The sequence below is a fragment of the Cuculus canorus genome, chromosome 5 (genome assembly GCF_017976375.1).
Source record: "Cuculus canorus isolate bCucCan1 chromosome 5, bCucCan1.pri, whole genome shotgun sequence".
Lineage (NCBI taxonomy): Eukaryota > Metazoa > Chordata > Aves > Cuculiformes > Cuculidae > Cuculus > Cuculus canorus.
The window spans coordinates 22998064-23023236 of NC_071405.1; the positions used below are offsets into that span (position 1 = coordinate 22998064).

General features: G+C 39.3%; 1 protein-coding gene across 1 annotated transcript in view; it reads left to right on the forward strand.

Annotated features, from left to right (window-relative positions):
* The first annotated feature begins 1590 nt into the window (after positions 1–1590).
* Positions 1591–25173, forward strand: part of TDP1 (tyrosyl-DNA phosphodiesterase 1) — a 56268-nt gene continuing 32685 nt past the window's right edge. Inside the window, exons 1-12 of the mRNA XM_054067971.1 lie at positions 1591–1686; positions 4360–4907; positions 6428–6471; positions 7122–7177; positions 8203–8299; positions 10499–10533; positions 12507–12599; positions 14248–14418; positions 14968–15046; positions 17831–18016; positions 18794–18842; positions 21872–21938. Of these exons, the coding sequence (XP_053923946.1) occupies positions 4364–4907; positions 6428–6471; positions 7122–7177; positions 8203–8299; positions 10499–10533; positions 12507–12599; positions 14248–14418; positions 14968–15046; positions 17831–18016; positions 18794–18842; positions 21872–21938 (1421 nt within the window). The 5' untranslated portion in view covers positions 1591–1686; positions 4360–4363. The remainder of the gene's footprint in view (positions 1687–4359; positions 4908–6427; positions 6472–7121; positions 7178–8202; positions 8300–10498; positions 10534–12506; positions 12600–14247; positions 14419–14967; positions 15047–17830; positions 18017–18793; positions 18843–21871; positions 21939–25173) is intronic.

The window sequence follows — 25173 nt, forward strand, 5'->3', positions numbered from 1 at the left end:
CCATCTGCAGCAGGGAAGGTAGGGGCTTAATTATTTTCTTTTGAAATAAATACTTTCAGATAAGAAAATTACTTTAAGAATCTGTGGGTATTTCTGTTTACCCAGGCTCCAGTAATCCATTCCAATTAGTGTGGATCAGTCAGTACAGAACATTCCCAATACAGAGACATCTATGTAAACTGCATCTTCTAAATATAAATGAAAAAAATATATACTGTTGAGTGTTTATAAACAAACAATATTGCAACAGCAACTTTAAAGTCCTCTCTGCTTAAATAGCTTTGTTATCTTCATCACATGCTTCAAAATCCTGCACAAAGTGAATATACAGTATAGACTTCTACAGACCAAGTTACACTAAATGTGTTTTGGTTAAGATCTTGATTTTTTTTTTTCCTTGAAAAATGGTGGGCATCTTTAACTCTCAATTAAGTCACAGTATAGGAAGGATCTATGAGGAGAGACTGGAATGCAAATAGTCACAGGCCACTACACTTTCTGAAGAAAGCTTTTAGAAAACAAATAGTGTTTTCATAGTCTACACTTAGACAAGAGATTGTGCATATAACATACAAAACCACACAACTTGCATTAGAGTTTTTCCCACAAAAGACCTTCAGCAAGAGTTGATAATGCAACATTTAATCTTGCAGTACTGAAGAGCCCATCCACAGATTGTCTTGGGAAGAATCAGAATGGTTTGGGTTGGAAGAGACCTTAAAGATCATCCAGTTCCAACCCTGCTGCCGTGGGGAGGGACACCTTCCACCGGATCAAGTTGCTCAAAGCCTCTTTCAACCTGGCCTTGAACACCTCTGGGGATGGGGCAGCCACAACTTCCCCGGGCAACCTGTGCCACTAGCAGCAGCATTACACCAGTTCTGCAGGAAAGTACTTTTAAGATGACACAAACAAGTTGAGGTGTTCAAGGCCAGGTTGGATGGGGTCTTGAGGAGCCTGATTTAGTGGGATGTCCCTGCCCATAGCAAGGGGGTTTGAACTACATGATTTTTAAGGTCCCTTCCCACTCTAACCCTATGATTCTATGAAAATCAGTTTACACTTTCCTGGATGCATCTTGCTGATTCTATCTCATGTCAACACACCCCACTCACATCACCTGCTCCCTGCAGCCACACGCCTGAGATGAACGACAGTGCCGAGAACTCAGCGCTTTGGCAGCTCGCCTTGGTGGGCAGAGAGGCTGCGATACATCCCTGCTCTCACTTTGATTAATTTCACACCTGTTTCCTTCCCACCCCCTTCTCGAAGCCGACAAGCAGTTATCTCATTAGCGGGGCACTTCAGACACAGTAAAATTAAACACCGAGCTGAACCAACGATTATGCAAATACCGCACCTGCCCTACAGTAAACATTAAGGTCAAATAAAGCCCCTGATTAAATTAATTCGAGTCACTGAGACATGGCTGTTCCCGGCTTAGCGGCTTTGAGAGAGGGGCCGTATCTAGTAAAGCACCCCTCGGCGGCCGGGCGCCCGTCGGGGGCCCAGAGAAACCCTTTCGGCAGCGCGGGGGACGCCCCCTCCACGTCCCCGCGGCGCCAGCGGCGATTGGCTGAACTGGGTCGCGCGCCGCCGGCTCGGGAGGCGGGGCGGGGCGGGGCTGCGGGAAGGCGGGCCCGGCGTTCTCCTCTCAAGCTGCGGGTGCGCCGGCGGGGCCTAAAGGTAAGCCGCTGTCCCCCGCCCCTGCAGCGGGGGCGAGCGGCGAGGATCGTGAGGGTCGTGGCGGGGCGGCGGCGGCGGATGCTTGAGTGCGGGTGTTTGTGTGGGAGAGCGGTCCCTGGAGCCCCTGGCGCGTACCCTCCTCAGCCGGCAGCGGCGGTCCTCTCGCCGTCCCTGGGCCCGCCCTCTCGCCGTCGCAGGCCCCGCCCCCCGGGGATGATGGGGGCCGTGGTCTCGCAGGGGCAGCTGGTGTGGGCTGCCCTTTCTCGCTCTCCCGGGTCCTCTCGGCGTGAGAAACATCTGTAGGGTGCTGATTTCAGTCCTAGAGGAAGGAATAAGTTGCCACGTTAAGGGAATTGTGAGAATTAACTGATCAGGTTTGCTGCAGCTGGTTTGTATGTTTAATTATCTTGTCGTATAAATCTGTCTTGCATCAAGAGATAATATGCAGATAGTCTCCAGACACAGATAAATAACCTGAAAGAATAAACGCTCTCTTAGAGTTGCAAGAATCTATTGATGTGCTTAATTGTCTCATAAAATGTAGCTGTCTTAGGTCAAGAGATAACCTGAAGAGAGTCTCCAGACATGGCTGGATAACCTAAGAATTAAACCTTCTTTGAGGACTTTTACTGTTCTTTGTCTAAAACTACCTACTGCTTTTGTAAGATGGGATGACTTTTTAGAAGGGCATCCAATTCGGTGATGAATTGTAAAATAAAAATATTATTGCCTTTGCTTCAAAAACTTTGTCCTTTTCAATATTTTACTAGTGAATAAGTGTTTCTCACAGGATGAATTGGCTTAAACAATAAATCTTGGACAGTTTGGGGTTAGAAAGAATGTGTTTATAACAGGAGTTTAGATTGGTGAAGGTTTACTAGTTGAAACAAGCAACAAATCAAGTATTGTGTATCTTAAAGAAATTTATCTCTGGCTGATGCTTCAAGGCCACTGCAGCACGGCTGGCTAAAAAGGAAAAAAACAGTTCTGCAGCAGAAACAAAGAACACAGACCTGAGTTCACTGAGGGGCTCAGAAGAATAATGAATGTGTAACGTGTTTCTCAAAATCTATGTGAGAATGTATGTTTAACCAGTAGAAAAGTCATGTAACCAGCCTCAGTAGTGGCACGCGTTAGGTGGAATTCTCTCCTCTGTGCCCAACACCACATAATATAGAATACCTGCTTAGTAATCAAATTGGCATTGAGTTTGGCTTTTCACAGCACTGGTTCTGAAATGCTTTCCTGCATGTGTCACTAGCTCAGTCCAATTTCTGTGTGGAGATTTCCACCTGAGCTGTTTCCCACTTGGTAATGGCTTCCATTGCACATGTTTCTTTGTTTCCTGGGCACAGAAACAAATAAACTTTGTGCACTATGACATTATACTGTGTCAGAAGTTCATAGAATGAGTTGGATTAGAAGGGACGTTTAAAGGCCATCCAGGTCCAACCCCCCTGCCATGAGCAGGAATGACCTCCCACTGGATCATGTTGCTCAAAGCACCATCCAGCCTGGCCTTGAACATCTCCAGGAATGCTGCATGGAGATTCTGCCAAATACAAAAAGCAAAGCTCCCTAGTAATAAGCAAATGGGAAATAGGGAGGAAAATGGACTTGAGTTTAGCTTAAATGCACCATATTTTTGTGGTTTGCCTTTTATTCCCTAGGAATATGCAAATGGGAAATAGGGAGGAAAATGGACTTGAGTTTAGCTTAAATGCACCATACTACCTGGATGAAGGCATCGAGTGCACCCTTAGCAAGTTTGCAGATGACACTAAGCTGGGAGGAAGTGTCGATCTGCTGGAGGGTAGGGAGGCTCTGCAAAGGGATCTGAACAGGCTGGACTGCTGGGCCGAGACCAATGGAATGAGGTTTAACAAGGCCAAATGCCGGGTCCTGCACTTGGGGCACAACAACCCTATGCAGCGCTACAGACTGGGGGAAGAATGGCTGGAGAGCTGCACGGAAGAAAAGGACCTGGGGGTGCTGGTTGACAGCCGACTGAACATGAGCCAGCAGTGTGCCCAGGTGGCCAAGAAGGCCAACGGCATCTTGGCTTGTATCAGAAATGGGGTCACCAGCAGGTCCAGGGAGGTGATTCTCCCTCTGTACTCAGCACTGGTGAGACCGCACCTTGAGTACTGTGTTCAGTTCTGGACCCCTCACCACAAGAAGGATGTTGAGGCTCTGGAGCGTGTCCAGAGAAGAGCAACTAAGCTGGTGAGGGGGCTGGAGAACAAGTCTTATGAGGAGCGGCTGAGAGAGCTGGGGTTGTTTAGCCTGGAGAAGAGGAGGCTGAGGGGAGACCTTATTACTCTCTACAACTACCTGAAAGGAGGTTGTGGAGAGGAGGGAGCTGGCCTCTTCTCCCAGGTGACAGGGAACAGGACAAGAGGGAATGGCCTGAAGCTCTGTCAGGGGAGGTTCAGGTTGGATATCAGAAAAAAATTCTTCACAGTAAGAGTCATTGGGTACTGGAACAGGCTGCCCAGGGAGGTGGTCGAGTCGCCTTCCCTGGAGGTGTTTAAGGAACGGGTGGATGAAGTGCTTAGGGACATGGTTTAGGGAGTGTTAGGAATGGTTGGACTCAATGATCCAATGGGTCCTTTCCAACCTTGTGATTCTGTGATTCTGTGATATTTTTGTGGTTTGCCTTTTATTCCCTAGGAACATGCTTCAGGAAGGTGCACATGGAAGATGGACAGTATCTAGCAGTGATGAAAGTACTGAGGAGAATTCTGACAGCGAAAAACCATCTACATCTTCACTATTGGATGCTGCACAAGGCAGAACTAGTGGGCCACAATATCCATGCTCTGAAGCTAGGAAAGCTGCTCACAAGAGAAAAGCTTCTCCTCTGAAGTTCAGTGATCAGGAAGTTTCTACAGAAAAACCTCCAGCAGAAAAACAGAGAACTAGCCAAGAAGGCTTAGGCTGGTGTCTTTCTAGTAGTGATGAAGAGCCTGAAGATCAGGAAAAGTATGCCCACAAAGAAGCACTGAAAGAAGAAAAGTATGACGTACCTGAAGAACATCTGAATCTCTGCAAAGATGATGAGCTCTCAGACAATCAGAAAGCAGAGGAGTATGATGAAACACCCAGTGAAGCCCAAGATACCTGGAATTTCTTGAATGGAGGAAACCCTTTCAGGTTTTTTCTCACTAAAGTCAGAGGAATTGAACAGAGCTATAATTGTGGAGCCCTGCACATAAAAGGTGAACAAGTGGCTTCTACAGAAGTGGGTTTTTAGGACACTTGTTTGCAAGACAACGCTTATTTTTAGTTTGTGGGTATCTTTAAATGGTTATATTCCTTGGTTTAGCCAAGAATTCATATTCTTAATATGCAAGTTGTAGGAATTGGTTCTGTTATCTTTGCATTTTTCTTTTAGAAGTATAGTGTATAAATCATCAATTTGCTGATACTGATTCTGTTCTAACTTCTGAGCTATCCTGTACAAATCTAATGTTGATTTAGCCAAGGCAGATCTTATGGTACTTCTTGTTGCTGTTTTCTGTGTGAGTTAATCTAGGGAAAACCACTTGCCTCAATGGCTCTTAAGAGGAAACTTTTCTTAAGTGCCTAACCATGCTCTTTGAGTAGCTGTTAGCACTTGTCTTCAAGCTGCTGAGTGATTTGGACCTAGTGATTCTTTTTTACTTGATGCAGTATAAGACTACTACTGAAGTTCTGTGGCTGTGACTAATGACCACAATTCAATTCAATTAGATATGAGTGTAAGTCAAGGTGGAGTGGAGCCTTTGCATGATACTGGTGCCTCAGGAATGCTATGTAATTGTTTTATACTTTGATGTAAAGGGGCACAGCACTGTGTACTTGTAAACCTCATTCAGAAATGAAATCTCACATTACAAGACAGAATTGGAAACAAGCATTAAAAGCAAGCTTATGCACAGAAATACAGTAAAATAAGATAGGTTTTTGAAGGCGAACAAGTGACTGAAGACCTATACAATTAATAGTAACTTTTCCTCAGCCTCATCTGCTCTCTACAAGCTTTGATTATTGGTGGCAGTCTGGTGTCAGAGACCTTGCTTGCCTTACTGCATTATGTCTTTATTTGTGAATTTGTTGGGGCTTTTGGCCTGTCCCCTCAGGAGTAGTTGTCCTGCTAGGTGATTAATTGAGCTGGGGGAGAGGCTGAGGATTGTTTAATCTGCAAAACCAGATTTCTGTAGAGATAGGGCATGAAATATTTTGTCTGTCCTAGAAAGTATTTGTAGGATATGTTTTTCAAGTTGCTACTGTGCTTCAGTTATTGATTTTATAAATCCTCAGTTGAATTAGTTTTCTGTGTTACCATGAGTAAGCTAGGGATACACATATCCTGCAATCAGTCTGCAACAGATAAGTCTTTAGGCGTTAACTATACCCTTATTGTTTCCATCCTGCCAGAGTTTTTCAAGCCGTCTCTCCAGGAGAGAATAGTTTGATGTCCCTTTCTCCAGGTGATCTTGGTCTTTCCTAGTAATTTTTTAAAATTTGCTTTCTTCTGAGAGGATTAATGCTTTTTGTAAACATAAACCCATAAGGATTTCACAAGAGGATCGACGACTTGAATATTGAAAACAGTAAACTTAATTGTGAATGTCTGAGTTAAACCAGGTCTGTGTACAATCTGGCATTTGTGTTGTAGTAGCTATCACGCTGTTCAAGATGTGAAATGTTTACTTGAACCTTTTTTTACTCAATTATGTTTTAATGTTTTTAATAGATATTTTGTCTCCTCTTTTTGGGACTCTTGTATCTTCTGCCCAGGTGAGTTTCCTGTTTGCCAAATTGATTTCTCTTGCTTATTTCACTTTATTAACTTTAACCTTGGTAATTAGCATTTGTGCCATGTAGCTGATACTAGCAGGAAACTGTTAAAAAACAGAGGAAACTCTAGATGTTTTCAACTGTACAACAATTTATTGAAATAATAGAAGTCATCTCATGTTCTGCTTAGAATTCAGGCAATTCAGACTGCTTTCTCTCTCCTGATTTTGGGGAACGTGCAGTTGAAAAATGTATGTTTGTGTGCATGCAAATTTTTTTTCTAGAAAAAAGCCTTTTACTCTAGGAATGATAATTTTGTTATTGCATAGAAGCTTTTGCTACTATTCATGATATAAGCACATAACAAAGAGATGGTTCTTGAACCAAAGCTTTTACACCGTATGTATGCTAATCTTTTTTTTCCTGCATATTAATTTTATTAACACTAGTAAACATTTAAATTAATTCCTGAATTACTAGGAGACATGAAAGAAAGTAGGTGAAATTAAAAAATACATCTGTTTTTAAAAATGTCTATTGTGTAAGTGATATTGAGCAATGACTTGACTTAGAGAGCTTTTTATAGTTCATTGTTCTCACAACTTGCTTTTTCTTTTTAATGAGTCTGTTTTCTTTTTCTTATGTACAAGTTCAACTACTGTATAGATGTGGGATGGCTTGTAAGACAGTATCCGCGGGAATTCAGGTATGTTTCTTTTAGAAAGATGAAGAATTTCCAAATTATTCTGTTCACGTAAGTTGCTGTTATAACGCAGTGATAAACACTTGTTTGCAGTTGCAAATTATTACCAATTGTGTATTTGTAGACTCCTGGTTTTCCTTGTGTACGTATTCTAGTTGTAGTTCTCTATTGATTTCTTGCCTCTTTTCAAGACTGTTGAGTTATCAGAGTTCATTATGGATCGCTTATGATTTAATTAATATTTAGGAGGTCCCATTGTGGTCCACAATGACAATGCAGTAAACGACCCGTAATGATGAAACTAAAGTTTTTGCCATACAGTGTACTGAGACAAGAACAAGGTAAAGCGCGAGAAAGAAGGGAACGTAGAAGGGGCACAAGAAAACTGAGAAAAGTGTCATGATGATATGTCATGGTTATGATATAGTTGGCATTGCTGGATGTTGTCATGAAAGTAGTTTGTAATTTGCTTTTAAATTCCATTCTTGTAGTTGCAGCTTACTGCAGATTAAGTAAGCATATGAGATACAGTTTTCTGTCCTTTTTTTTCTTGCATTTTACTGGAAATGCAGTAGAATATTAGTGTTAGATAAGCGAACATGAAACTACTGCCTGAGTAGACTTAGTCCTCTGCTTTTCCCTCTCACTTTTGCCAACTCTGAATGATTAAATTGTTTTAGGTACACGCTGTCTATATCAATAGGTTTTGAGAGCTTTTATCTGTCTGTTTCCGGATGTACAGACAAGAGTTTCTTAGAAGATTTTGTGTTATGACTTTCTATTTTGGCATCTGATTTACTCCACACTTCCTGTTTTCCATTTTTTTTTCCACTAAAGTTTTGTAGTGTCTTTCTCTTAGCGGTTCTATTGTAGCTACTGCTTTTTTTTGAGTTAGTTTATAAGTCATATAGATTTTAGTGCCATTTTCCTGCTGGGCTATCAGATTTAGGGGCTGGAAGTCATAACTACATGGACTAATTTAGGTGTTTATGAATTCAATTTGTTTTAATAGTAATCTTTTATTTAAGGAAGAAGCCGTTGTTGATAGTTCATGGTGAAAAGAGAGAATCCAAAGCTGAACTGCTTGCACAAGCACGCCCTTATGAGAACATTAGTTTCTGTCAGGTAATTAATGTTTGTATCATCCTTTGTTTGAAATTATACCTTCTGTTGCACTCAAATATCTTGTTATGGTTGAAGAGAAACACACCTTATGGGAAGTCAGGAATTTATTGTTATTCTTTCAGTACTATACTTACCAGGACCGTAGGAACATGGTAACTATGCTCCTGGTCTTCCGTGGTTGTAGCAGACTGTCACCCACAAAAGGATTGCACCGAACAGCTGCCCACAGAAATGTCATAGGGCTCCCGTGACTGCTGTAGATTTCTGATAACATGTTGCACTCAAATTCTTTTAATGGCTGAAAAGGAAGTACTTTTTGCGTAAAGTGCAGAACCTAGTCCTAGTGTCACTGTAATTAAATCACATCAAAGGATTGTGTCCAAAAATGTTTTCAACAAGAAAATGCAGTTACAAATAGTCTCTATATTACTGTTAAATGCATGTGCCAGGAATTGTGCTCGTAGCAATTTTTTGTTCTGATGTTATGCTCATTCTTTTCCTGTCCGTAAGTCAAAGTTATTGGTGTCAGCCTTGGTGGGGGTGTGGGGGGGGGAAATCCGCCTATGGAAACATACCAGTGTTTTGAGATTTGCTGGGTAGAATAGGGTATTAATCATGAGTATATCTTACTCTTTGTTAGGAAGAGCATGATGTTTGAATTTTCTTTGCTCTCAGGCAGTCTGGTAGCCCTAATCTTCCTAGGGACTGCTGTATTGATGCCAAACGAGTTCTCAAGGCCAGGATTTCTGGGCTGCTGTGTGTTGTGCTAATCAGGTGTTTACACTAAGCTGTAGAATAGCAACAATTTTGGATAAATATTTGAAGTATGCTAGCAGTAAATTCTTGGGTTTGCATATGTTTCCTTTTCACATGGAACAAGAATTTGGATGTAATATGTCCTGTATGATAAACTTGTCAGTGTAGTTAATAGTAAGTAGTGGGTGAAAAAGGCATTTATGATGATGTTCCTATTTGGGTATACTGCTTCAGATTCTTCTGATAATCTGTGTGCCTTCCATTATGTTAGTACTCCAAAATGAAATGTAAGTATTTTAATTTTCTCTTCCACACCCATATTAACTAGGCACAACGTTGGAGCCATTGCTGCCTAAAAGTATTTTCTTAATATCTGTAACTCATGTTTCATTCTCTTCCTAGAAATTGTGCTGTAAATACTCCTTAAGAGCAGAGCACTGATAAAAAGGCATTTCTATCTGGTGTGGCTTCTGCCAGGCAGCTTCTGCTCTAACAGTCATTATATGCTTCAGAATCATGGAATGATTGACATTGAAAGGGACTTCTGGAGGTCATCTGGTCCAACCCTCCCTCCTCAGTCAGGGTCACTTAAAGCCAGTTGTCCAGGGCAATGTCCAGATAGGTTTTGAGTAACTAAAGGATGGAGGCTCCATAACCCCTCTGGGCAGTAGATGCCAGTGCTCGGTCATCCGCACAGTAAAGAAGGTGTCTCCTGATGTTCAGAGGGAAGCTGTTTCAGTTTTTGCCCATTGCCTCTGAGCCTGTCACTGGGCTTTTCACTACTGAAAAGAGCCTGACTTCCTCTGATTTGCGCCTGCTCTTCAGGTATTTGTACACAGTGATCAGGTCTCCTCTGAGTCCTTTCTCTGAAGAGTCCCAGCTCTCAGCCTTTCCTGATAGTACAGATACTCCAGTCCCTTGATCATCTTGGTAGGCGTTTGTTTAGACTGTCTTCAGTAAGTCTGTATCTGCTCTATGGGGGCCTCCAGAAATGGACTCAGTACTGCAGGTGTAGCCTCACCAAGGCTGAATAGAGGATCACCTCCCTCAGCCTGGGGCAACACTCCTAATGCAGTCCAGGACACTGTCAGTCATCTTTGCTGCAAGGGTACATTGCTGGCTTCTGTTCAACTGGTTTTCCAGCAGAACCTTCAGGTCCTTTTCTACAAGGCTAGCTGTTTTTGTAAATATTGCTGGTAAGATACCAGAAATTCTGCTGGAGCAGTTCCAGCAAAGATTTGCATTGCCATTTAAAGTCTAACCTCTAGAAATCAGAGAGTACATTCAAAGGTGTTGAGGGGAAAAAATACTGTCTTTTGTGATTTGTCCACTAGAGAGCAGTGAAATGAAACAAAATGAAGAAACGCCTCTCCTTCTTTAATGTTCTTGTATATAGGAATGTGCAATAGGAGTTTTTAACTGATCAGTTTTTTAATTTTATAGGCTAAACTGGATATTGCATTTGGAACTCATCATACGTAAGTAACAGCTATGAAGCAGAAGGTTCCACTCCTAGAGATGACCATAGAATTGATACATGCAGTTACTGTAATTGTACTTGTAACTAGTGTCTAGTTTCTTTAAGTATTTATGGGATAAGAAGACAGATTATTACTTTTTTAAAACATGATAATTTTGAAGGCCTGCTGTATATTGACAAAATTTAAAAGTAGCATCTTTCATATTCTATGTGTATCTGTTTCATTTATCTGCAGGTTATTTTAAAGCCATAAGACTAGGTTTCACAGAAATTACTGAGTCTTGAAGAGAAATTTCTGTAACTATTCTGTATTTATAAATGATAGGATTGTTCTAGTTTAAGGAAACAAATCTGCTGTTAGATAGAAGTTCAAGTTAAACATTTGAAGTCAGTGACCTGCAGGTCCTGGCTTATGACTTAATATGAAAACTGTAATGCAGTTTGATCAGTCATTGGCAGGTCAGATATAGCACTAATTTCCTGCCTTGTTTTTGCAGTTAACATGGATGGTCTGGAAATAATTACTAAACTTTGGGGTCTTTTAAAAGAAAAAGCTTTAGTTTGTTATTAAGAAACGTCACAAAGGGAACTTGTAGATTGCAAGCTACAGATAAAAATAGGTTTAATCTTATGGCTCATAACAAAGGTCTTTGTTTTCAGGGCATTGCAGTATTTTTTTAATTAATCCTTTTGTTTTCCTTGTTTTATGAAACATTACACTAAAACATTGATGTGAAATGCCCAATTAAGGTACATCTGCTTTTCTGGTAGAAAGTATACAGACTTACTTGTTGCCTGTTTGGACAAGAATATGCAAGTAATGGAAAGAAATCAGCATGTTAAAAATGAATCTTTCTTCTCTCAGGTTTAGTGAGAGACATAGAAGCAATTAACAGATTTCACCCATCAAATATAAAGGCTTAAATTCACATCATTCCTGTCTTATGATATAAAGCTTAAATTCCATTTATGTTAGTAATTTTTTTGAGGTAGTGGTGTTTTGGTCAGTTATCACTTTATATACCTTAATCTTGCACTTTATTTTGCTGTAAGATACTTACTTTACTGTGAACTCAATTTGTGCCTAGATCAAGGCACACACATATGTGGAGAATCTCTTGCGGGTTGAGTAAACTATGCGGTAAGCACAGGAAAATGTGCAGGTACTTGAATGCTGGTTTGCTGAACTCTTAACAGCAGAAACTGCTGAATAAATCGTTGTCTAAATTTGAACCTGATATGATTGGTGCAGCATTATCTTGCCAAGGCACAGCAATGGAAATAATTCTGTTTTTCCTTAAGTTTTCATTTCTTGAGCCTTGGTTTCTATGGAAACGATCTGATCTTTCAAGGTCACATGGATATGCTGTCTTTATACAACTATTGAAAACTTGTATATGAAGATTGGAGCACTTCTGTTAGATAAAATAGACATTTATTTTGAACTCAGTTACTGGTTTTGAAATTCCTTTGCGCTGTAGCTTAAGTTTAGATTTATGATGGATAGCTTTTTTTTTTTGCCATCCCAATGGTCAGTTATCTACATGTTATCTTTTAAAATGAAAGTTGTCAATTTTAGATAAAAGAACTAGGTTTAAATTTGGCTGTAACCAAAGGCCTTTTAGTGTTCCTTAAATATTTGGGTTTTAACTGTCTTCAAAGGAACGAGTTTGTCTGAAGAACATAGCAAATATAGAAAGTGTTCTACAAGTATTTATTTTTGCTTTGGGAAATAAGTTGCATGAGATGTTAAGCTGTACTCTGAAATGTATCATATAACGCTGCTGACAGAATGTGGAGATAGACTAATGACTACCATGTGAGTTTGGCATGCACGTGGATCAAAGCTTAAATGTTAGTGCCATGCAGAACAAATCTTCTGAAAATAATGTCTTTGAGCATTTTAATGAATCGTTAATTTATCTTCTACTGTCAGTGTACTTGAAACAGATAAAATGTTTTTTTTTAAAGGAAAATGATGCTGTTGTTATATGAAGAAGGTCTCCGAGTTGTAATACATACATCCAATCTTATTGCTGATGATTGGCACCAGAAAACTCAGGGGTAAGCAGCAATGTCTATAGGGTGTATGTTTACCTTAATACTTTATGTAGGCATCTACTGCTGCTGGAGACAGGATATTAGGACAGATGGTATGGTGCAAGAAGTCTTATGGTCCTAAGATAGAGCTGTCCTTCAAAAAAAGAATCAAACCTAGAATGGTGGTAGCTGTCTAAGCCTGATCTTTATTTGTTTTCTACTGTAAAAAATAAAACTGTGTATATATATGTATTTCTGAGTAGGCTCTTGCCTTAAACTCAGTCTGACTCATTTCAGATGACCTATTATGCCATGCTGCCTCTTTATAAAAAAACTACCTAGCCATAAAGTACTGCTTATACAAATCTGAAGAAACTATTTTAAAAAAATCTTAATAGTGCAAGAATAATGTGAATGTGCAAATGTTCTGCTGTGACTGTATCTAGAATGTAACCTGAAAATGCTGGTCACCATTTCTTCCTTAATGCAGTTGATGACCCAGTATCCACCCATTTTTTTTGTGTTGTTTTTATTTTTTTTGATAGATGTTTTTAGATTTAACGACCAACTTGGGCCATAGTTCTGTTTAAAGCACAAAAAACAGGACTACATGATATGGTAATACAAGGCCTCTCGACCTCTTGTTTTCTTCGCTATTTTTATGGGAGCATTTTTCACTTAGTTCTTGACAGTAACTTAGGGTATAAGCTTTCTGTGTCAAACTAATTGGAAAATGGCTTTTCAATAGGTACTGCCACCTTGACATACATTTTGTTGCCTTAAATATGACAAATTTTTGAGGCTTTTCACTTATCTGAGGCAAGTTCTTGTAACGCTTTTTGACTGGCAAAATTATAACCTGATTTTTTGCCTTTAAATCTTTTACTTAAGGATGGCTTCAGTATCTTTTGGCAGTTAGCTTCTCAGAAAGCCTAGAAGGCATGAAAATATCTATTTGGCATGCTTAACAATATGCCCTCCTTGTCAAACACGAGAAAGGTTAGTCTTTGTAGCTTTTGCATGCTGCAGTACTATGCAGTATCACCAGTATGATGGTTCGCTGGCTTCTTTGTTTTATAGGCTTCTGAATTAAAGGATAGTATCAATATGTTGTGAAGTTGATAATGCAGAACCTTTGGTTTCCATGACTGCAGTAATGTGGAAAGAAATGCTAGATGTCTTCCCTGCATAGTGTCTACCCTATTTTATTCTGATGAAAGTTCTGGAGGGGCAAGTTACCATTGTGGTCTACTCTTCAAACAGCAGAACTTTCAGATGCTGTAGTTGGTGTTTTTTCGATATCATTACACAAACCAGTAACTTAGCAGAATGCATTGCAGTGTTCTGTTCATACAGAAAATCTTCATGAAAGGATTACTGGGTGATAAGTCTGAGCCTGACCTGTTTAACAGTGATGAGCGCTGTGAATATATGCATAGATAAATGTGAGATTGTTTTCATTTGAAAGTATTAACTTTATGGTATTGACTCTGGGCAATCTTGTAATTGTAAAATAAAAAGAAGTTGCTTTATAGAGAAGTACTGCCATAAATCTTTCTAATAGTCATTTAGGACCTTCAGGTGTGTTTTAATCACTTACTAAATCCATGTTTCATTGTGTGGTGTCCTTGTTTCTATGGCTTTTTTTTTTTTTTTTTTTTTTTTTTTTAAGAATATGGCTAAGCCCTTTATATCCAAGGCTACCTAAGGGAACAACTGGTTCTGCTGGTGAATCTGAAACTCATTTTAAATCTGACCTAATAAGTTACTTAACGGCTTACAATTCTCCCGCGCTTAAGGAATGGACAGATCTGATTCAGGAACATGATTTATCAGAGACAAGGTATATGGTATTTTGTGTTACACTAACTTGCTTTTTTCAAAGAAAGTAAACATATTTGTTTGGATCTACTAGACAATGGGTTTATTTTGTAAGTATACCTTGTTTTAGACTTAAGTGTCCAAGTGTTTTAGACTTGTGTCCAAGCATATGCAAATTGCATAACTTTATGCAATTTGTTGAATGAACCAACTTCTAGTTTTATAAACATACCTTTTAAAGAAATGAAAAAAAGGTGCATCAGCAGTAACTTGATAACATCATCTGCACTCTGCATTTTTGTACGCAGAAATAAATGCATCTCCTGTCTATGCTATAGAACAGCCTAGTGGTGCATGACAGCCATATAGGATGCTAATAATAAATTATGCAGCTTAAAATCCACTTTTCTTTATATTGCAAATTTTGAGTGTGAAAGATTAAATATTTCTGGTTGCATTTCAATGTTCAACCTTGCTGATAGGTTTTACTCAAGTGCCTTACTACTTTACAAACCAAAACACTCCAGAGCTGCAAATAACTTAGTGTTTTGTTTTTTTTTCCTTTCTGTAGAGTGTATCTGCTTGGTTCTACCCCCGGACGATATCAAGGTAGTGATAAAGAAAAGTGGGGTCATCTTAGGCTCAGAAAGGTACTAAAGCTGTTGCCTTTTTTTGCTAATGTCATTGCAACTTATGACAGTGCAGACTTTGCACGCGATATTCCTGGGCATTATTACCGTGGTCAGCTTGTGGTCTAAATTGTCATGTGCTTACAGATACCTGAGGAGACATCATCACTAAATGACTTCCTACCTGCTGTTGGTGTTTCTAACAAGTGTGACACTATCAAAATCCAATCTTCTGTGACTGGAAACTAAATATAGCCTTTTTCAAAGGCAGTCTTTGAGGAAAGATGTGTTGCTAGAGACTTACCTGAACATAGGGAACAGGCTTGTTTTATTTACCTAAATTTTAAGGGCTATTACAGTTTCTTTTTCTCTAATGACCTGGCAGAAAAAATCAAATTAAAAAGCAGTTTGATCATAGCTGAGGTCATCAATTCCATCAAGTGTTAGTTTTGTTCTACTACCCTAACTTTGTAATCAGCTGAATGATTAGGAATGTGGGTTTTTTGGGTTTTTTTACCTCAACAATGCCTGTATTATTTACCCTCCCACATTATTTAGATAAGCCATAATGGTAAATCTTCATACAGGATTGTGTATCTCGAGTTCATAGGGCCCCTTTTTTTCAGTATTTATTTAGAATCAGGTAAGGTATTTCATGTCATGTGTTAAATGCCTCTTGTAATAGGAGAAATTTCAGTCTGCATCTCCTGAAGTGGCATTATTTCAAATTCTGTTGTGATTTTTACATAGAATTCCAATGTTGTCCATGGCAAACTTCAGTGACTTACGAAGTTTCTATTTATCACATTGCTTTTCAACACAAAATTAAACCTTCCCTTCCTTCCTCATAAGGAGGTTGCCCTTTTTGATGTATGTCGTCTACATGGTTTTTTTCCCTTAGTAAGACACTGAATGGAAAAAAAAAAACACCACAGACAACCCCCCCTCCTCAGCCAAACAAAAAAATGCAAACCGGAAAAAAAAAACCAAAGCAGCCAAACAAAAAAAACCAAACACACAAACAAAAAAAAGCCTATAAAGGATAAAGATGGTCTTGTGGCAAATATTTGAGTGATTAAAAAGATTATTAGTGCCAATGTAGTTAGACCTGGTGACACCACACTGACTGAAGCTATTTACTTAGATGCCCTCTCTAAATGGGGGGAAGGGTAGCTACTACATACTAAATTGTATGTGCCTATATCCATCTGTTTTTCATGTGACTTTAAATTCCATTCGCAGCTAAAGAACTCCTTTAAAAGGATTATTTCATTTTTCTTTTCAATTGTTCTTTTTCCCCCTCTTATTCTGGCTTCTATTGTAGCAGGGGTTTAGGATATGATAGGAATTTTGTGGACGCCAACCACCAAATAGAAAAAGATTTAGTTGTTTAGCTTCAGAAGTCACAGTAAATTAATGTTTCATGTTTTTAGGAAGAGCTGCTAGCATTCTTTTTATCTGTTACTTAATGGTTGGCTTTGGTGCTTTTGAATAAAACTTTTGATGTTCTTCTCTTGGAGGAACAGTGGCTTTATTTGGAGAGCCTGATGACTTACAGACATTTGCAGGATAACTAGGTGATCAGGCCCAGTCAGCATGGGTTTAGGAAAGGCAGATTTTGCCTAACTAACCTAATCTTCTGTGCCCAGGTGACCTGCTTAGTAGATGAGGGAAAGGCTGTGGATGTTGTCTACCTAGACTTTAGTAAAATCATGGATACAGTTTCCCTCAGTGTTCTTCTGGAGAAACTAGGGATTTATGTCTTGGACAGGTGTAATATTCTTTAGGTAAAAAAACTGGCTGAATGGCTGGGCCCAAAGAGTTGTGGTGAATGGAGTTAAATCCAGTTGGCAGCCAGTCACAAGTGATGTTACCTACGGCTCAGTGTTGGGCCAGTTCTGTTTAATATCTTTATCGATGATCTGGACGAGGGAATTTTGCACTCTCAGTAAGTTAGTAAATGACACCAAGTTGTGCGGGAGCCTTGATCTGCTTGAGAGTGAGTCTGCTGGCTGAATGTAAGCCAGCAGTGTGCCAAGGTGGCCAATAGCATCCTGGTTTGTATCAGAAACTGTGTGGCCAGCAGGACTGGAAAGGCAATGGTGCCCCTGTACTCAGCACTGGTGAGGCTGCATCTCAAATACTGTGTTTGATTTTGGGGCCCTCACTGCAAGAAAAATACTGAGTTGTGGGAGTGTGTCCAGAGAAGGGCAACAAAGCTGGTGAAGGGTCTGAAGCACAAGTCTTACGAGGAGCAGCTGAGAGAACAGGGGTTGTTCAGCCTGGAGAAAAGGAGGTGGAGCAGTGAGACCTTATTACTCTTCACCGCTACCTGAAAGGACGTTTTAGTTAGGTGAGTGTTGGTCTCTCCTTTCAAGTAACAAGTAATAGAATGAGAGGAAATGGCCTCAAGCTGTGCCAGGGGACGTTTTGGTTGGATATTAGGAAAAATTTCTTCACTGAAAGGGTTGTCAGGCATTGAAACAGACTGCCCAGGAAAGTAGTTGAGTCACCATCCCTGAAGGTGCTTAAAGGATATGTAGGTGTAGCACTTCAAGATATGGTTATCGGTAGGCTTGGCAGTGTTAGGCTAACAGTTGGGCTCAACAATTTTAACGGTCTTTGCTGAATTAAACAATTCTGTGACTTTTTTTATTATGAAGTTAAATAGATCGTATGAGTTAATCTCTTTTGTTGTCAGTAGTGAATGATAGAGGTTTTATTATATCAGAAGAGATATCAACCCCCTAAGTAAGGTTTTATTTGCCTCTTGAATTCTAACAATGTTTTAATTTCCCTCACTAGCTTTTGAAAGAGCATGCTTCGTTAATACCAGCACAGGAATCCTGGCCTATTGTTGGACAGTTCTCAAGCATTGGTTCAATGGGAGCTGATGAGTCCAAATGGCTGTTCTCAGAGTTCCAGGAGAGCCTGGTGGCTGCAGGCAGCAGTGTTAGAGGTCTTCATAAATGTGATGTTCCGATTCATTTGGTATGTCTTTTAGATGCTAATGACCTTTATTTATTCATTGGTTGCTTAAAACTATAGTCATTGGTTTGCTTTTAACTTTTGGAAGACATTAATGCAGTTTTCATCCTGAAATCATAACGATACCACTTGGTGACATTTACTCATGTATGGTATGCCATAAAAATGTGCTGTGATCTCTATCTGCATGCCTCTGAATTATATGTAATCTAATAAAAATTACATTCTCATTCTATAGCTTATCTTCCGTTTAATTTTGTAGATGCAGATGTTTCTGCTGTTGAGAGGTAACTGAAACCTGAGTGATTAATACCTAAACCAAATTTTCTGATCTGGTTATTTTAGGTTATTACCACCATTAAGGGAAGGAGCAGAAACAAATTTATGGCAGGAGCTTGTCAAATGAAGGGCAAAATGTTGTAGAACGATGCCCTTAGCATGTACTAATTATCCCTATATGCTTGAGATACAAGTCTAAAAATCTCTTAAAGTGATATTAAGAGTTTACTTTGACTGCTGTTGAAGTGGCATTGTTTGAGTTCTTGCTAGCTGATTTTGCTAAGCTCTGCAACACAGGTAAAAAATATCTTTGTTACTGGCATGTTTCTAATTTTAAGTTGCAGTGTTATTTTATTCATTCTGAAAAATGAAGCTTTTAATGTTTTTTCAAGCAGGTTTTCTTTAAGGTGATTTTTGTTTTAAAAGTGACATCTTGTGTCACTTTTAGAGCTGCATTATTAAAGTTACTCTTTTTTTTTTTTTTTTGCCCCCTCCATGAAGGTTTATCCTACTGTGAACAATGTGAGACAAAGTCTGGAAGGCTATCCCGGTAAGCAGATAACCTGTTAGCTTTTTGTGGTCATAATGTACTGCAAAGTAACTTCAGTGGTTGCTGTTGAATGGACTTGAAGTTGTCATCTTGCTGAGAACTTGGTAGAATAAGTGGCAGTAGAATCCCGTTATTACTGTTACTGTAGCACTGACTCCTATTATGATTGAATAGAAGAAGCTTTGTGGGCATTGGTATATAATGTTTAAGTCTGTTCATATGTCACTGTGTAGGAAAAAACGGCTCTTGCCTGCTGTTCTAACTCCAGTCATGCTTTCATTTTGGCAGAAAATTCAGGTTTTAAGTGTGCCAAGTTTTCCTTGTATTTTCTTTGCAGGGTCATCCTGCACATTAAATACAATAGAGAATAAGACATTTCACTACTCATTAGTCATTGTTTTAATATTGCAGAATGCATTTGCACTATTCAGTCTTCCCATGTTTGTGTTTATGAAGTCAGCATATTTGTATAGAAAGCTTGGCCTCAGGCAGCCTGGAAGAGGAAGTGGTACTGTAGTGTTCTGATGCAGTGAAGCTTCTGTTTCTAAAAAGCAAGATTTTATGTGGGTTATATCCATGTATGCTTAAGGGAGCTGGCTCATGTCAGTGCGAGGCTGTTGTTGATTAGCCTTCAAAAGGTCAAGGCAATTGGAAATGATTCATGAGGACTGAAAGAAAGGAACTCTCCTGCCTTCAGGAAGTGTAAGAAGGAGCATTTGAGAACTATAGGCCTGTCAACCCTGGGAAAATGATAAAAGCGTTCTGGAAACTACTTCCAAATATATGGTGGATAAGAAGGTGATTGGGAGCAGTCAACATGGATTTATAAAGGAGAAATTATGCTTAATTAGCCGGATGTCCTTCTACAGTGAGATGACTGGCTTGATGGGAGGAGTGCACTGGATGTTGTTTACCTTTACTTTAAGGCTTCCAGTGCTATCTCCTAAAACAAGTTGAGCTGTTGAAGTACAGACTGGATGAGTGGACAGTGAGGTGGATTGGAAACTGGCTGAGCTGCCAGGCCTTGATGGTTGTGATCAATGGCATGAAGACCAACTGGAGGTCAGCCACTAGTGGTGGTGTGTGCCAAGCATTGATACTGGGGCCGTGTGTTTGATATTTTCATTAATGACCTGGATAGTGGGGCAGAGTACACTCTCAGTGACTTTGCAGATGATACAAACTTGGGAGGAGTGGTTGATGTATCAGATGATTGTCCAGCTATTCAGGGGGACTGTACAGGCTGGAGAAATGGGCTGATGGGAACCTCACGCAGTTCAGCAGAGGGCAATGCAAGGTACCACACTGGGACAAGAACAATCCCAAACATCAGTACAAATTGGGGGTTGACTGGGAGGAAAGCAGCTTTGCAGAAAAGACCTGGTCACTAAGCTGAACCAGCAATGCACTCTTGTGGCTAAAAGGCTGACAGCATCCTGGTCTGCATTAGGAAGCACGTTGTCAGCAGGCTGAGAGAGGTGACCTGTTCTCTCTTTAGAGCTGTTGAGACCATATCTGAAGTGCTGTGTCCAGTTGTTGCCTTCCCAGTATCAAACAGATGTGCACATATTGAACAGAGTCCAGCAAAAGGCCACAAAGACTGATAAGGGATTGAGAGCATCTGTCATACAAGGAGAGGCAGAGAGAGATGGATAATTATTCAACCTGGAGAATATTTATACACCTTGATAAGAACAGAACTTTCTTATCAAGGTGTATAAATAGGAGGATGAAAAATAGAGGTAGATTCTTCCCATGGTGGCCAGTGAAAGAACAAGAGGCAATGAATATAAATTGAGATACAGGAGATTCTAGCGTACCCTTACAGAAAAAATGTTTTCTGATGTTTAACTGGAACGGGTTATTCAGAGGTGGTGAAGTCTCCAGTGTTGGAGATGGTCAAAACCTGACAGTACACTGCACTGAGCAATGTGCCCTGTTCTACCCTGCTTTGAGCAGGGAGTTATACTAGATGGTGTCATACTTCAACAGCTCAGTGATTCTTTAGCATTGCTGAATCCATAAACATGCGTTCCAGTTCCAAGCTGGATGGGTAACAATGCTCCTATGTAGTATGAAAGAGGAGACCTTCTAACAATTGATGGAATTTGAACACAGAACTAGCAGGAATGCTTTCATCTCTGCCTTTCCTCTAAAATGAGAAGTGCTTTGACATACAGAGAAACTGCAGCCAATGGGTTTATAGGTATCTATGGTTCCAACAAGTAAGTTAAGAGTCTTTTGAAATACATCTGGTTGACTACAGTATCTGTTTAGCAAAATGAATACTCTTAAAAGTCAGAGGTGCAGTCTGCATGGTGAATCCTTACTGTCACTACTTTCGTATAGTGAAACAATTTGGTGAATTGCATAACTCCGTATTTGGGCAAATGAACAGCTCTGTGGACTCCTGCAGTTAGTGCATACCTGAGAGTAGTAAAGCTTTTGCAGCAGATCCTTAGATAGTGTCTTCTGGGCACCGAGAGGGACAGGTTGAATGCAGTAGGTTTTGCATCATACTTTTAATACGCAACTCTAATACAATTCAAATTTCCATGGCTGATTGTTAAATTCTTTTCAACAAATTACAACATGTATTAGCAAAAGACCAAGTCAATACAAATATAATTTCCTCAGAGAAGTTCTTGTTCTTTAATGTCGCTTGGTGATTTGTTGTTTGGTATTTTTATTCTGAAAGCTGCTTATTTTATTCCCTCTAGCTTGTGTGGGGAGTGATTCTAATCTGTTGAGATCAAGTGGTATCATGATTAAAAAAATTACCCATAAATGTTTATCTTCTAAGAGGACTTAATTCTATAGCCTACATACTGTTGCTCTTTTTCATAGTGTAGATCTGCCACATAATGCTCAGGAACTTGCTAAACTTTAAGAATGAAAAAAAGCACACTATGTAACATTTTCTGAAAATAAGTCATGAGGATAGTACAAATAACTTTTTCCACAAGATGCATGCTGTTTTTACAGTGTTTTTCAAGTAACAAATGTATGTATTCTCTTTTTTTCTTAAGCTGGTGGCTCACTTCCATATAGTATACAAACAGCACAGAAACAGCTGTGGTTGCATTCCTATTTTCAGTAAGTAAAACTCACTTGTTTGGTGGTGGTTTTTCTTTCCTTCTTATACTGTATGTTTAAACCTAGAGTGCTCTAATGTTTGAGTATTAAAAGCAAATTAAGGGGAAATGGTCAGAAGCATGATATTCTTAAACTCTTTAAAAGCAAAGCCTTTAGTTCCTTATATGGTGGTCTTATCTCCAAAACGTAGTCAAAACTGCTTTTTACCTGTAAAATTGATATGGGAGAACATTACTAAACATTGCTAATGGAGAACATTGCTAATGGAGAACATTACTAAATTTTTGATTCTGTCAACTTCTATTTAAGCTTTCCTTTTTGGAAATGGAATAATGTTACTCCTTTTTTTTTGTCATTGTATTTCTCTTTCCCACTTATGCCTTGGTATAACAGGATATCAACTGAGCCACAACAGGGTTAGGAACGCTTTTTTTGGTTTGTTTGAGTGCTGCAGTCCTGCAAAAATTCTGTCTCTTGTGGTAATGCTATCTTTTGGTAAAGATGCCTGATGTTTTCCATTAAGAACTTCTATTTTCACTTGCTACTAATATTGCCAAATTCTAACAGTCTAACACATTCTATGCCAGATGTCTCCCTCGGGCTGTATCTTTAAAAACTTAAACATGTTTTGAGAACAATGGGAAAAGTTGTTTTGCACAGATTAAAAAAAAAATTAGATCTGGTAACCTCTTATAAGACCATAGCTCCTCATTCCTTTCACCAGAAACTTTTCCAAAGGAATGGAACTGGAACAGCAAGCATGTGAGGCTTTGTCTCTCCTGCCTTTCAAGTGTGCCCTCTGAGCACATTCAGCAAAGGAGGAGAACTATGAACACCTTCAAGACTTCAAGATTATTCAGTCATGATTCAAAAAAAGTGAGGCGGTCATAAGGTTGGGGGTATTTGTAATTCAGTTTCTGTAGGCATATACCTCATGAGAATCTCACTGAAAGAAAAATGTAACCTTTTTTCAGTTGGTCTCTTATTTAGTGCACAGAACATTACCTGATAATGAGACCATTCATAGTTTTATTCTTGTTTAATGAGAAAACACCCACAGAACTGTCTCATTGGGTGTATTGGAGTCCTATTCTGGCTACAAAAGGGTCGATGTAAATTCATCTGTTGAATTGGTTGGAGGTGATGAGTGGCCTTGTATAATTGATGTGTAGTGACTACCCAGGTGCAGATTCTTACCCAACAGTGATAAAAGACAGTAGCCCTTGAGGAGGACCTGCGTGTGAGCTGTTACCATAGAGCAGATGACATACAGCAGCTTCTTATCTGTGGTAACCAGAGAGATACAGAAAGTGGTAGGTCCTGTTTCAATTGAGTTTTAATACAAGATGAGCTATTTTAAAGAGTTGCCATAAGGCAAAGCTTTGGGTTGTAGAAGGATTAGAAGAGTTTCTTTACCTAACTGGAAAATAATACAAAACCAGCAATGAATTAGGGATCCTACCAGAGATGAAAGAAGATAAGTATAAAGTATTTACAGTAGAGGAGAAGGAATGGTTCCTTCTTACAAGTAGGGAGAAATTAATGGAGTTGAAAAATGGTTTCATATAGTCTCACCCAAACAGGTAGAAACTCTGCCCCAGACATACAGTTCTTATAATGCCTGTGGCTGCTTTTCTATCTTTTCTGACAGTTCAGTGTATTTAAGTAACCAGTAATGCATGCCTGAATTGTAATTTCTCAAATTTCGTAAAGCAATTTCTCAAAAGAATAAGATAACTAAAGTTAATATTGATTTCTTTTTCTCTGATCACAGCAGATGATGAGTAGACTGCTTTCTTAGATTAGCTACTGTGTAAGTGGTGAGATTTGCTCATTTTTTTCTGTGAAGGTTGCTGGTTTTTTTTCTTCCAGTATTCATTATTACTCATTGATAAGAAGAGATTTGCCATGCTTAATGGTTTCTGTTAATTGCTGCTTTTGGAATAGTTGATCATCTTTGACAGTACATAAAATGTATTTTAATGCATCTTTTAGTTGATTGACTTCTAATACCGCATGCAATGTGTTTCTGCAGGTTCCTTGTCAAATTCTTATTTTCAGAGAATGGAAGAAATTGGTTTGACAACAGCTTGTTGGACTCACTGTTAACAAGCCCATATTTGTAGTTCTATTAGAGCTTTGTGTTGTGTAGGCCTGTAGAGTTTTGAAGAATAATCATCATTCCTCTCAGTTAGAGGAACCACGGTGTTATCCCAACATTGTGAAAGATGAGCTATATGGAGGATTTACACAGAGGACCTCCTGGTCTCTTATGGTTGAGACTAATGGCATGAGTTGTTTAAACTACGCTCAAGCCTAGTTGCTAGTATCTTGAGAGGGAAAACACATTTGCTATTTGAAATAAGAACTAAGTCATGAAAGAGATGGTAGAGTAGGAAGAAACCGTTCCTGGCTCTGCTTATGGGTTGAGTGTGTCTGCACAGATAAATTTCCAGGATGTTGGGGATATCTGGCTTCCCTGTCTCATTACCTCCACTTGTAATGGGGCCTGTGGCTGCCTCTTTACCTCATTTGTGTCAGAAGTATCACATGTTGGTGGCAATCAACACTTGCTGTATGTCTTCCAGCCAAATGCACTGTGATTGCAGTGTAGTCTCCTTTTGAGACTCAAAAGTTCATTGCAGAGTAAAACAAATAATACTTCTGAAATTTTGCAAGTGAAGTACATGTAAAAGCAATGACTTGTAAGCATTCATATTTGTGCAGAGTGAGTGCAAAGTGTCTTCTGCATTGCAAAAGTTACCTTATTTGTGGTAGAGAACATTTTTTTCCCTCCTTCTTTCCCAAAAAATCCCAAATTATGTGAATTTGAAAATTGGAAGGCTTAGAAGGGGCAAAAGCTGTTGCATTTCAAGAGCTTGAAAGTAGATTACCTCTTTAATTCAGTGCACTTAATTACACAGCCTTTAATGTGAAGATTAAAAAGAAAAGCTGCTGACTGAAATGCCACAAAAGACTGGAAAGGAGGATGTAGCAGCAGGTTATTGGCAAAATGTCAGGATTAGTGGTCTAAAGTCAGAGTTAAGTTGTGTTAGTGATAAAGAGTTCTAGTCCTAGGAGTGTAAAAGATAAAAAAATCTATCAAAAAAAGCTTTCATCTTTTGCTGTTCAAATTCTGATAATATGCACTTGTGTAACTCCTTTTCCTCTCACCACACGAGAGCTTTTAGTTTACATGGTACCAGGACCTCTAACTGTTGAAACAACAATAACT